This window comes from Oncorhynchus kisutch, linkage group LG11, assembly GCF_002021735.2.
Source record: "Oncorhynchus kisutch isolate 150728-3 linkage group LG11, Okis_V2, whole genome shotgun sequence".
Lineage (NCBI taxonomy): Eukaryota > Metazoa > Chordata > Actinopteri > Salmoniformes > Salmonidae > Oncorhynchus > Oncorhynchus kisutch.
Window position 1 is genome coordinate 68,442,610 of NC_034184.2, and position 14,688 is coordinate 68,457,297.

Consider the following 14,688-nt stretch of genomic DNA (forward strand, 5'->3'; position numbering starts at 1 on the left):
CCATCGCCATTCTCTCCGCTTATTTCCCTCGCTTCCCTGGGCAGTGCCATTTCAAAAGTACAGCCCTTGTCAAGGGGGCTTCAGACGCAATTACTTTTGGTATCACTTCTCGCAGAGAAGTGAGCCCCCTCCCCCCGAAGACATCCTATCAAAAACCATTAAGGCAGGAGGGCATTCTAAAGTTAAGTGGCATAGACCTGTGGGGTAGAGAGGCAAGGGTGCATTGAGTAGGAGAAAAAATGTATACCTAATTTGCGACACATTCTTCAGAATAGAATATGAGGGCACAGAATGGCCTCTCTATGCCACAAGGCCAGAGTGCAGCCGATAAAATGTCCTGGAGGAACCACTTCCATATTGGTAATATATAAACAATAAATCTCTAATAATGTGTATGTTATTGCACCTCTACCCCAGTGACTCCTTAAAGCAGGGGTCTATATAAAAAAAGATCAAGACTTTTGCAGCTTTAGAAATAGCGCAGGACAAATCCACACTTGAGAACTGAGAGGCCCATTATTTGAACTTATCCAGACAGGGAAGTTTGCTGTCTTCTTTGCTTCTTGCACGGTATGCACTCCTCCCATCCCCCTCGAACTCACCACGTCCCTCTCACCCCTTGCCCCCAAGCCAAATCCACAACCCCCTGAATGAGCGCATGAAAACACACACACACCCAGGAAATCAGAACGCGGCAGCCAGGAAGTGTGTGTGCAGCTGAGGCAGGTTGGGGGAGAGAGAGGGCGAGCGAGGCAGGCTAATTCTGGAGCAGTCTGCCATCCGTGCCTGAGTTTAGGTGTGATCCCATTGCCCCGGGATGCACACATGTACTTCAGCACCTAGGCTGAATCAGCCGCCCCTCTCTGACTGATGAAGTGAGTGAGTGCGTCTCGTAAACTCCTCGCCACACACCTGGGCTCCTTCTGTGCTCCACGGCATGGCTGTACTTGCACCCCAGAGAAAAGAAAGACAAAAAAATATATAACTTGTGACAAGATTAGTGTTTGCCCCCCCATTCAGTGTTTACCTCCCTGAAGCTTGCTTATAATACTGAAGCTGCATTAAGACTCCACGCTTCTAATATAGAAGCTCAACATAAACACTACAGACAAAGAGAGAAATACACCCAACCTTGGAATGTATCCCCTGCTCACCTCAGTCTCACATGATCCTCTGCACCTTTAGAGAGGAGAGGAAAGTGCAGCAAAATAACTTTCCCAACTTGCCCTCAAGCCCTGAAAGTCTGAACCAATGACTGAACGTAAAAGTGTGCAAAGAAAACGACCCCCACCTGCCTGATCATTGCCTCTGCACTTGTGTAATTGCAATTGACAATCAGATGCCATCTTTATGGGCACATGGTAGAACTGTCACTATCTGTAACGGGAGGATAAGGCAATGCCTGTCACAAGCGCTTACGACACGTTAACACGCCCCCACGCAGTGTTGATTGTTTCATTTAATCAATCAGGGGCAAACGTACCGTCAGATGCGCCGCTCTCTCGATCTCATTAACAAGACATAAACTATTTTTTGTTGCCGACATGGCAGACTCGGACTAACACCGTGGGGTGTTACGTGATGGGAATACCCCACCACATTTGCCTCTCATTAGAAAGATGGTACTAAGGCACCAGTTATTGAAACTGCCTGAATCTGTGGGAACACACTTCCTTTTTTACAAGTTCAGATTGGCACCATTTACTTCATGACAGGACTTATTGGCAAAACTGCTTTCATGCCACATGATCTTGCTTGTGGAACCTGTGGCTCTCCTCACTGCACTTTAAACGGTAAGACCCAGTAGATCTGTCATTCATCAGATAGTTGTCCGTAGGGCGACTTCACCTCACCTGGCCCTGGACCTTTCCACAGAGAAACCCCTTGTGGCCATGAAGAGGAGTGAGCAATAGGTGGCGCCTGGTCAGGTTCACACACTTAGAGATGACTCCTGGTGAGAGTTGAAGTCATCAGTGAACCCTGCTGATCCACCGAGCCAATTGACCCCTGAACTATCGCTGACCCCTCAGGGGGTGGGGGAAATAAAGGCTGCCTCGTCTGCCATGTGGGGGAAGATCTCAATGTGAGCTCATTGTGGCAGTCCACCCCTGTAGAGGAGGCAACCTCTGTCTTCAGATGACCGGGGAGAGGTTGATACTAATTGGGCTGTCTTGAGTTACCTGCTGTGGCTTCATCTATGGATTTGTCTTGGCTTTGGTTTGATCATCAGCTGCAAAGCTGGAAGACCTAATGACACGGCCATTTTGACATTACGGCAATAGTCACGGCAGCACACAAAACATCTGAAAAAGTCATTTCAAGTTCGTTGTTCCACATCCTCGAGTTCGTTGCGAATCCATGAGTTATAAGTCTTCAAAGAAATCTTTGTATAACTTCCAAGTTTGTCTACGCAGTATAGATGCATAAAACAAAAGCCCTCTTAAGTTCGGTCTCCTCAATCTAGCGGACACCTCAAAGATAAAGCGTGACATGCTGTGTTAAGCTTCTCTTCAGCAGCAGCAGCAATAATATCTAAATGGAACTGAAATAAACAACAGGACAGTGGTTCTATTATGGTCCAGTAGTGCAATGTTCTTTCTTATCTAGTCACAAGGCCTGCTCAAATGACTGCAGGATGTTTGCTTTCACAAGTTTACACTTTCTGGAACACACTGCACTTTGTTTGCTGTTGTTTAATCGATGGACCCACCAAATTTTAAAAACAAATTCTTTGAATTCTACATAAGCGATTGATAAAAAACTAAACAAGATGAGACTCATGAGATGAAGATTATCTTTGTTTCCCTTTGATTTTTATTGGCACAGGACAACCTTCTGTAGACTTAAATAACACAAAAACAGCATTAACGCAGCAGCCGTCATAAGGAAGAACATATCAGAAAACTAGGAGGGCTAAGAAGGGTGTATATGACAAAACACAGGCTGGATGAAAGTGTAACAATGTAAACCAGTTAGCAGTTTAACACACCAGGTAAAGTTTTCACAATTAAGACAAAGATTACCCAACTATTTTGTTGTGCAAACACAGCGATTTCAATATATATATATTAGCTGTGATTCCTACCACTGACAGAGCTAATGGCTAAATCCAGTCTGCTGTGTGAGTGGTGCGAGTGTGTATTATCGCTCGGATGTTTTCGTAAAATGATTTCCCACCCCCTGGGCCCCTCTCCCCATGGGTAAGAGGGTGAAATGACACACAATGCGTGGCTGTCACCCAGGGCTCTGGCATTGGACAGAGGCGCGCTGTGGCCTCTATGGCAGCTGGTAGTCTGCCCTCTGCCCTTCAGCATCAACACACAGATTGATTCGAGTGACTCTGATCTGAACTAGAGGCTGCTGCCCACGCTGCTGGTGGAACAGCAGCTTGAGAAACTAAGACTGAAGAATAAATTCATGAGGACGGAAAGTTGATAATGGACCTGGGATCTGTGGTGGATGATGATTACATAGTTGAACACAGTTGGGCAGACTGGAACTATTTTGTTTAAGTAACATGTTGAGACATTAAAATTGCAAAAGAGGTACTTTTTTTAAAGCGACATTGCAAACTATTAACTCACTTGTACTTTTTAATAATAATTTTTCACAATCTTGGCTTAGGTTAAATGGATAGTTCACCCAAATTACAAAATGACATTGGTTTCCTTAACCTGCAAGCAGTCTATAGACAAGGTATTACAGCAATCCATGCTTTGTTTTTAGTTTCCCTGGCACTGTTTCCACATGCTAACATTTCAGCATTTGGGCACAAATCTCAATCAAGTCAAGGGACTGATATTAGCCCATTTAGCGTATCATGTCTAAATCATCCAAAGTATCTAAAATGGTTTGTGCAGTTCAACAAAATCATAGATGATTTGAACAAAAAATGCTAATATCAGTTCTATGACTTGAATGGGATTTGTGCCACAAACGCTAAAACATTAGCACGTGTTAACAGTGCATGGGAAACTAAACTATTGATTGCTCTAATACCTTGTCCATAGACTGCTTACAGGATAAGGAAACCAATGTCATTTTGTAATTTGGGTGAACTATCCCTTTAAGTGAAAAGACAAGAATTGCTGACAGGTATCAGCAAACCCTACTGCCATTCACCAGCCAGAATGTTTTCAGGGAGCCAGTTTCAGATAGCATCACTAGAATATCCCTACACCTTGACACTGACAGCATCTGCAGTCATAAAAAAAACAGACAGACTCCCAACAACAACAACAAAAACAAAAAGACACAGAATGTCTCGAAGGCGAGGGAGGGGCCCATACTGCTGGGTAGGTGGGGAAGATGAGATGTCAGCACCCCGCTGTTTAGCCCTCAAGTCCGCCCTGGGCCATCCTGGCAGCCAGCAGTGCACCCTGACGGGACAGGAAACCTCAGTGGTGGCCGCTGGTGTAGACTCTGTTCCTCAGGACCACCACGGGGGGAAGGTGGTGCCGGACGCCGGGGTAGTGCTGTACGTGATCGAACCACCTCGTCATGTTCATGTACTTCTCTTTCTCCTGGACGGCCAGGTCCACCTGGGACAGAGAGGTGGGACATTCATTTTTACCACTGATGATCCATACTATACAAATCTGACATTGTTTAAAAGTTGAGAATGACACTACCTTCACATTAGAAATGTCGAGCAATGTTAGGAATCTCCATTTATATTTAGCAAATGCATCTTTCTGGCTATAATTATCTAGTACCCAAACTAATGACGCAACTCTGCTTGTAACTTAATTCACATTTCTTTCCCCACAAAACAAGTGTAATTGCTAGATGAAGAGAATAACACCAAAATGATGTGAACATATTAGACAATCCTGTTTCAGGTTCGTTGTGAGGCTGCCAAAGCCTGGTCTAAGATAGCTATACTGCAGCTATACTGCACCTGAAACAGAGTCTAAAATCATACCAGTTGTGTTCGGTAGCTATGATAGTCCTCCCCCTGAACTGGGCTGCTGACTGACCTCAGGACAGAGGCTAACCGCTGTGATAAAAAACTAAACTGACTCCCTTGTGGCTGGTGGCAACGATCCATCTCCGCCACAACCGCTGACATTTCTCAACATATGATCCCCTGTTTCTCTCTGTCAGCCTCCAGGGGCCAACAAACTTCTCCCTTGGCCTGGGCTAAAGACATCAATTTGCGCCTCATCTTTTCTGCTTGTGTCAAGTTTCCTCTCTCATGCCCTTTAACCATATGACTCTTTTAATTGTGAGCTCCGTTGGACAAACCGCTTTTTAAATTAAACTCTGATTGAAGTCGGCTCTGTTTGGTTATTGGACGCTAGACTTACGATGACGTGATGAATTCCGTAGTACATGAGTGTGTCGGCGAGGGTGAACTGATTTCCTGCCAGGTAAACCTTGTCTTCTAGATAACTGTTGAGGTCCTGCATGAGGGAAAGAATTTAAGTAAATTACTTTTGGTGGATCATTAAGTTAATTAGAATTGCATGATATTTAACAGATTTTCGCAGGTCATTTGGAAAGTATTTAGACCCCTTCCCTTTTTCCACATTTTTTCCCTCATCAATCTACACACATAATGACAAAGTGAAAACAGGTTTTTAGACATTTTTGCAAATGTATAAAATATATATATGAAAAATTAAAAACTTATTCACAAAAGTATTTGAACTTGAGCTTAGGTGCATCCTGTTTCCATTGATCATCCTTGAGATGTTACTACAACTTGATTGGAGTCCACCTGTGGTAAATTCAATTGATTGGACATGATTTGGAAAGGCACACACCTGTCAACATAAGGTCCCACAGTTGACAGTACACGTCAGAGCAAAAACCAAGCCATGAGGTCAAAGGAATTGTCCGTAGAGCTCAGAGACAGGATTGTGTCAAGGCCCAGATCTGGGGAAGGGTACAAAAACATTTCTGCAGCATTGAAGGTCCCCAAGAACACAGTGGCCTCCATCATTCTTAATATACAAGCAGTTTTGAAACACCAAGACTCTTCCTAGAGCTGGCTGCCCGGCCAAACTGAGCGATCGGGGGAGATGGGCCTTGGTCAGGGAGGTGACCAAGAACCTGATGGTCACTCTGACAGAGCTCCAGAGTTCCTCTGTGGAGATGGGAGAACCTTCCAGAAGGACAACCATCTCCGTAGCACTCCACCAATCAGGCCTTTATGGTAGTGTGGCCTGACTGAAGCCACTCCTCAGTAAAAGACACAAGAAAGCCTGCTTGGAGTTTGCCAAAACGCACCTAAAGGACTCTCAGACCATGAGAAACAAGATTCTTTGATCTGATGAAAACAAGATTGAACTCTTTGGCCTGAATGCCAGGCGTCACATCTGGAAGAAACCTGGCAACATCCCTACAGTGAAGCATTGTGGTGGCAGCATCATGCTGTGGGGATGTCTTTTCAGCGGCAGGGACTGGGAGACTAGTCAGGATCGAGGGAAAGATTAACAGAGCAAAGTACAGAGAGATCCTTGATGAAAACCTACTCCAAAGAGCTCATGACCTCTGACTGGGGTGAAGGTTCACCTTCCAACAGGACAATAACCCTAAGCACACAACCAAGACAACGCAGGAGTGGCTTCGGGATAAGTCTCTGAATGTCCTTGAGTGGCCCAGCCAGAGTCTGGACTTGAACCCGATCAAACTCTCCCCATTCAACCTGGCAGAGCTTGAGGATCTGCAGCAAAGAATGGGTGAAACTCCCCAAATATAGGTGTGCCAAGCTTCTAGTGTCATACCCAAGAAGACTCGAGTCTGTAAGGTGCTTCAACAAAGTACTGAGTAAATGGTCTGAATACTTATGTAAATTTGATTAGATTTTTATAATGTACAAAAATCTCAAAAAAACAGTTGTTGCTTTGTCATTATTGTGTATGTGTGTAGATTGATGAGGGGAAAAAAACTATTTAATTTTAAAATAAGTCTGTAACATAACAAATGTGGAAAAAGTCAAGGGGTCTGAATACTTTCCAGATGCACTGTGGAGACATAAGCCTACAAACAATTGTCTTGAGGGTCACAGAATCACTCCAATGTGATTCTTGACTTTATCTAAGCATTTTTTGTTTATATCATAACAACCAGATTAGACATTTGAATCAGAGAAAAGAAAAAGTTGACCAAGGAAGTTCATCAACTATAGAAGATTTATTATTAGAGAAAAAACATGCAGGACATTTTCCTGAAATCCCTTTAATAACCAAACTTTCAGTGATGGGCTGATAATGACATATCCACAGTTAAAGAGACCAAATATCCAAATAAAGTCTTTAACAGTCAAAAGAGTTGAAAAACAAGATGGTGGCTGGTGGAGCCAACTGAAATCTATTTAACCTATTTATCTGGGAGTGCGTGATGCGCACGTATGAGTGGAGAGCGCTGTATCTGTAAGTGAATAATGCACGACCTGAGGGGGAATATGTATTTACCTGCCGTGGCATGGCATCCCCACAACTCTGGCCACTCCGGCTAGCGCAGATGCCTTACACGTGGCCCACTTCTCTCCCGACTGACTTGGGCGCCTGCAAATCTAATGAACCTTCCACAAACTGGATGGACAAAGCACACGGGGGCTGTGTGTGTGTGTGCATGCAGGAGGGGGGGGGGGGGGGGGGGCGCATGGTTGTGCAGGTCCCAAGGGACAGAACCATCTTTAGCACTTGTACTGCACATACAGCGTCTTGAGGGCTAATAGAGTTATTGTGCAGCCGAAGTGTGCTGCCAAGCAAGGCATGAAGGCAGCAGACTCCTCTGCCACAATCAGACCCTTACCTTCCCTACAGCTATGGAAGCCCAGCCGGACAGGAGACGGCTCCCACTCCACCCCCACATGGAGTTCAGAACCTGGGTTCTGCGCCTCCACCCCCCCACAACCACAGTCTGTCCAAGCCTTCTTGGACCCTGTACTCACTGGGGCTACTAGACCTCACTAGAACACAAAGGTTGTGGGTTATAGCACCATGACTATTCTAGGTTTTCTATATCAACGGTATGACTAAGGCCAGCCCATGAAATTGATTCCAAAGTGTAACTACTAAAATCAAATCAAACATTTTGGCTGTTTTTCTGCATAATCAACAAAAACTGTTCACATGGTAGAATTTACAAGTGCAAAAAAACGGATGCTATTGTGGCCCACATTGACCCCTTTAATTTCTGGGATTATTGGTATGTTGTTAAGAGTTCTGGTGAACCAGCAGGACAGCTGTAGCAGCCAGTGGGGGCACAGAGCCGGGCTCAGGGCTAACGTCTGTAAGTGGCACCATTACATTTTTAAAAGGCCTGTCCACATACACATCCTGGATCAGTAGAACTTTTCAGTAATGCCATGGCGGCATGTCACCCTGACAGTCAATGCCGAGAGGCGCCTGTCCAGCCAACCAGTGGCTTCATATCACTTTCACGCTGTCGACAGCCACAGCGGCCCCCCCATTAAAGACTTACACTGTAAAGTGTGTACCTATCCTGGGCTCTCGTCTACTGCTTTGCCCATCTCGGCCATGTCACTGAAGGGCCATATATCATACTAGATTCATGTCCCCACGCCTTAATGAGCCACACACACTGTCTGGCCATGGCTGGTGGAGCATGGGTTGGCGAGTTTGGCTCAGGGGCTTCTCCCAGGCCCTGCTATTCTAGACCCTCTCCGTACACAGCTCGCCAAGCCTGTCTATCCCATATGACAGCAATGGTAGAAAAACAGTAGGTCCACATTTACTTTGGACAATAAAACTGACTACGATAAACAGTACCAATGAAAAGTTTGGACACGCCTACTCATTCAATGGTTTTGATTTATTTTTACTATTTTCTACATTGTAGAATAATAATGAAGTCATCAAAACTTTGAAATAACACATATGGAATCATGTAGTAACCCAAGAAGGATAGTGATGGAGTGTTGCATCAGATTACTTGGCCTCCACAATCACCTGACCTCAACCCAATTAAAATGGTTTGGGATGAGTTAGACCGCAGAATGAAGGAAAAACAGCCAGCAAGTGCTCAGCATATGTGGGAACTCCTTCAATACTGTTGAAAAAGCATTCCAGGTGAAGCTGATTGAGAGAATTCGAAGAGTGTGCAAAGCTGTCATCAAGGCAAAGTGTGGCTACTTTGCAGAATCTAAAATCTAAAATATATTTTGATTTGTTTAACACTTATTTGGTTACTATGTGATTCCATGTGTTATTTCGTAGTTTTGATCTCTTCACAATTATTCTACAATGTAGAAAATAGCAAAAAATCAACAAAAACCCTTGAATGAGTAGGTGTGTCCAAACTTTTGACTGGTACTGTATTTTTTATTTATTGACTTTCTAATTTTGGATAATTTAAAGTTATAAAACGTTGGAGAATAATCTTTACTATTGTTTCCACCTTTAGTATGGTCTTGATATCTTCTTTGTGGCATCCGTCCACTTTGGTGACTCTGTACTCCAGCCACTGCTGCACTACAGCCTTGTGTTCTGCTGACCCACCCAGCAACTCAGGCCGTTTGGCCTCCTGGACCAGGTGAGTGGCGATGGTCACCAAGCCGACCAGAGCTGGTCCATTAATACTCTGGAGGACTGGGACCTGGATGGGAGAGAATGTCAATGTGTACATTTAGTATTAGCCTGATAAGAGTTATGGACACAATGTCAGTGTCTGTATTGTAGTGACTTGTCAACAAGACACAGTATTTCAGTGCTTACACATGCAGTCACGTTGACTACACCCTGTGACTTGTATGTGTTTCTAACATTGTAATGAAGGCTGTTGAGTCAGTATAGCACTCCACCGAAATGAGTTAGAGCCAGAAATCGTTGCCAACCTAAGATTGCTATCACATGGCACAAACAGGCAGCAGATTCATTCAATGTTAGCTTAGCTAGCTGGCTAATAACACAGCTTAGCTCAAACATGATTATACATTTACTCTACAACTTATATGGGGTAAAGTTATAGCTTCATTGTTCCTAAGTGACCTGCATTCGCTAAAATAGAACTAGCTAACATGCTACTGTCATTATCTTGTTAACTAGTAACGTTAGCTTGCTTTTCTAATGAAAGTATAGTGGCATGCTAACATTAGCAAGCTACCTTCGTAGCTAGCATGTGCTCACGACTCTTTTTAACCTACTGTTCATGTGGTAAGCTCTATTTTATTTAGCACATATCGATAACTGTAACCGAAACCATTAGATGGCAAATTCACCTTCCTATCCCCCTGAGTACTGTATTTGTTAGGCTTTTTCAATCCTAAAGCCTTTTCCAGCGAGGATAGCTCTTTCAACGACATCTTTGCAAACGATGGGACAAGAGGGATGGCACAGGACTGGTTGAAATGACTCACTCCTGCCCACTAGATTTAAATCGACAACAAATTCAGCCAATGGTGACATGAAAAGTGCCTATTATTTCGTTTCATTACGTTGCATCAGATCAATGTACTTTATAGTATAGGAATACTATCTCCATGAATGTTTCGTTACATAATAATGTATTTATTATGTAGTTAAAACGAGCTTACACATGAATTATCAAATTAAGAATGTTTATTTGTTTAATTTATATGTATAAATTAAACAATTAAACATTGTCATATATATCTTAAATTCTACCTTGATTAATCCAAAAATATTTCAGCAGAGTAAAAATTGCACACACAGAAAAACAACTGAGGCACATTAAAGGTTTTCAATTGGTGGATGGATAACTCATGTTTACAAATCTTGGTATTTGGTTAATATAAGGCATAGTGTTAACTGAGAGGTTTTAATCAATTCAACTCTTGTTTTGTATGTGAATGTACGCCTACATAAAATACTAGTCTCATTTGAATTCAGTCTGATCAATTAACCTTTTCACACCAACCCTAGCAGTACATTTGAGTAATTTAGCAGACGCTTTTATCCAGAGCGACTTACAGTAGTGAATGCATACATTTGTCTCCTGGGGGAATTGAACCCACAACCCTGGCGTTGCAAGTGCCTTGCTCTACTAACTGAGTCACTTCCTATGATGTCATTCACACATCTGGCCCTCATAGAGTTAATAAGCAGAGTTTGACTGACGTGACATTTCATTATGTACGAGTCATAAGGAGACTGGCTTAGATATGTTATTTTCCAGCATGTCTTGGCTCCAGTTTATAAGCGGGTGAAGATGTGTGATGTAATACAATCAATGTATCAATATACTTATGGGAATACACATGTAAATAGTATATGGGTGCCCTAATGTCTTATGGGAGTGTACTGTAGGTCACTCCAGTAATTCAAACCCTTCCTACAGCTCAATCTATCAAACAATGGGAAGCATGCAGGGGCCTACAATTCATAGTAACATGCTTGTTTCCTCACTGCGTTGTATGAAATTTGTGGAAATTTAAATCAAAATGACAGTGAAGGTCTAGAGTTTCCCCAAGTCCGGCAGCAAGTTTGCCTCCGTGTCTCCTGGTATGTCTGTCTCGCAGTGTCTCCTTGCTCTGCTGTTGTATGTCATGTCTGTTTCGATTTGTACAGTCTCCTTATGACTCGTCCATAATGAAATGTCAGATGTCAGTCAAACTCTGCTTATTAACTCTATGAGGGCCAGGTGTGTGTATGACATCATAGGAAGTGACTGCTGCGATGAGGTGTTGCGTGCTACTACCTCCCATCAGTCATCATCCTGGTTGTCACATATATTTGAATATCCAGGTTGATGTGATGTGGAGGGCAGTTACTCTAAACAGGATTTTTTTTAAAGCTACTGCCTGTGGTCAAAACTCTACCATGGTCCGGCTTGGCACGTTACATGCATTACCATAACATGAAGTAGAACCCCTGCAACTCTTCGCCAGGTTGTTGCTGTAAATTAGAATGTGTTCTCAGTCAATTTATGAGGTTACAGTAAAATAAGGAATGAATAAATACAGTATTCCAAAAGCCCAATATGCAGTGAGCACATGAGATGGAAGGCAGGTAGCCTAGCGGTTACAGCGTTAGGTCAGTAACTGAAAGGTTGCTAGTTTGAATCCCCGGGCTGACTTGGTGAAAAACATGTTGCGCTGCTCTTAAGCAAGGCATTTAACCCTCATTGCACCTTGGTCGCTGTCAATAATAGCTGTGACTCCAGTGTCTCAGGGGAAGTGGGATATGTTAAAAACAAATTTCCATTTCACCCCACGCACTTGTACAGGTTATACAGTTGTACGCAAGTGAAACAGGACAAATATCAGCACCCCTATTTGACTTGAACCTAAAACCTCATCTAGCCAAGTTGTAGCAATATGATTATAAGAACTCTTTATGATTCCAGTACGAATAGGGCCTTGGATGGAACATTCTTGTTGATGTTTATTACCTTACACACATCCATGCACACAACCTGACCTCATCACTACATGTGCACTTTATCTGCAATTGCAAACGTTATTTTTAGAACTGATTTGGAGAAAAAAGCTGTCCCAGAATGCAAATTAATTATAAGAATGAGTACACAGACTATCACAAATGATTAGATGCCACAGAACAAGGTAAGGATAATTACTGTTTTTCCCCTTTTCCTTTTTTTTGTGTGTTTGTTTGTGTGTTTCGGCACGTCATACACGTTTAGCCTCGTAGGGATTTCATAAAGGCATGCCTGCAGTGTTAAAGTAGGCCTCCTCTACCAAATGCCTTGGAGCTGCCACATCCTGTATGTACACAGATGTGCTGAGGACAACGATCTCCAGTTGCGGAGGACGATCTATAGCCCATGGGAGTATTTCTCATGCCGATTGTGATACATAATCCAGGGTCACATTAGTAAGAGAATATATCGCGGGGTCACCCATACTGCCGTGGGGCTTCCAGGGGCATCCGCATACCCCAATTGTGATATCTCTTCCCCCGTTACACTGATTTGTCTGGCTTGGATGTAGGGCCTATGCAGAGCTGTCTCCCCTGCTACCATTCATAACCTGTAAGGTTATCGTCTGGATATTTAAATCTAGAGCTGCACGAGATGGAGGAGGATCGGTCGTGAGAAGAGACATGCATACTGTCAGCACGGATTGTTGTAATTGTGTATTGGTGCTACCTTGGATTGCCAAGCTGGAACGAACATGGGCACAGACATAGGGCGGCTGTGTGACAATTAGAGAAAAGCCTGTGATGGAAAGAGACAGAGACTGAAATCCAACCCCAGCATCCAATTTTAATTTTTCCTATCTGTCTCACATTTACCCAAACACCAGAGAGAATACGGCAAGCTTTCACAAATGATTGTGGTTGAACAAACCTGGGATGTAACCTTTTTGTGTATCAGTGTAAGCCTGTTGTAATATAACGTAAAGATTTTGAGGTTCTATTTCCTGGACTCTGTAGGTTCATTCCTCCGTAATGGCCATAAGCTCAGACTGTGACAAATGTAACACCTTTTAGAACTTCGAAGAAAATAGTTATTTCAGTGTTCAAATGTCAGTAGTCGACGCTGACTGCTGTCTTCTTGTTTCTCCTGCTGGCTCTAGCACTGGAAGGACTGAAGAGAGTATCAACCCCAGAGCTCCAGGCCTGCCTTGGTGTCCCAATAAGGGACTGACGTACCAACCTTCCCCCGCGCAGCAAGAACAACCCACGGCAAGAAGAAGCTGGTCCCTTCTTGTCACACACACGCGCACACGCGCACACACACACGCACACACACACACATTTGCATATGTGAGTTTGGGGGTGGGGTGGGGGGCTAGATGAGAGGCCGACATGGTGGAAAGATGACATTTTTGTGGCATTTCAAGTCTTTCCCTTAACATTTGTGACAGGAGATTAGCATTGGTACATGCAGGGAGGAGTGTGAGCCTGGAGAAAGGAGAGAGCAGTAATACAGTTTCTCAGTTTCCTCGCTGCATGCCAGCCAGATGCTGTGGGACGCGCTGGGGGACACAGTACCAGCTCACAGTACCATTCCAGAGTGCATCTCTCATCCAACAACAGTCACTTAAGACTATTCATTAAGCTCTGAATTCCCTAACCCTCAGCCATGTCCCCTCAGAAAAATGAACCTTGGTGGATTATTTTGATCATATAGCTTCTGATTGCCTTTAGTTGCCCATTGGCCATGCAGGTTCTCCCTCCGTGATTTAGACAAATTCTCTGTGAAAACTATTGTGGCTGTGCTCTCACTATGCCCCTGGGGATGGTAATAGAGACTCCCATGTAGAGTTGTAAAGTACACGCAGTAAACATGGGTTTGAAATACAGACACAAATGTACGCACACACGCACATGTGTGTACACCTGACATGTGAGCAACATGGACTTGGGTTATTACACGTCTAAGACACACATAATCACACACACGCATGCACGCACGCACGCACACACACACATCTGACCTGTGTTGTGTATAGCTTAGGCAGGGCTCACTTGCTGTTGTATGCAATGTTTCTTTCAGCCAGCAGGGAGCACTGTGGTTCTTTCAAAAGAATCTCCATCTGAGAGGTCCTCTATGACTAGACACAGAACATGGCCGTTTTAAGAGGCCAAAACTTTATCAAGCAGATTTAAGAGGAAGCTGTTGTGTGACTGGGCATCAACACACACCGGAACATTCTAATCATAATGGCTGACACAGTTATCTGACAGAAACCAATCATTGTAAATGCAAATCATTTATTTTTTCCCATACAACTCGTATTCTATGACTGGTTATTTGACATTAAGTGTCCTATTTCACTATTTCAACTTC

The 14,688-nt window shown here is 43.6% G+C and overlaps 1 protein-coding gene across 1 annotated transcript; it reads right to left on the minus strand.

Moving 5' to 3' along the window:
- Positions 1-2,791: 2,791 nt before the first annotated feature.
- On the minus strand, positions 2,792-10,335 carry eef1e1 (eukaryotic translation elongation factor 1 epsilon 1). Its single transcript, XM_020494492.2, has 4 exons — positions 10,193-10,335; positions 9,373-9,570; positions 5,310-5,405; positions 2,792-4,541 (listed from the first exon to the last, which is right to left on the minus strand). Exons 1-4 carry the CDS (start codon positions 10,274-10,276, stop codon positions 4,398-4,400), a joined length of 522 nt encoding a protein of 173 aa, XP_020350081.1. The 5' UTR covers positions 10,277-10,335; the 3' UTR covers positions 2,792-4,397.
- Between the last annotated feature and the right edge of the window lie 4,353 nt (positions 10,336-14,688).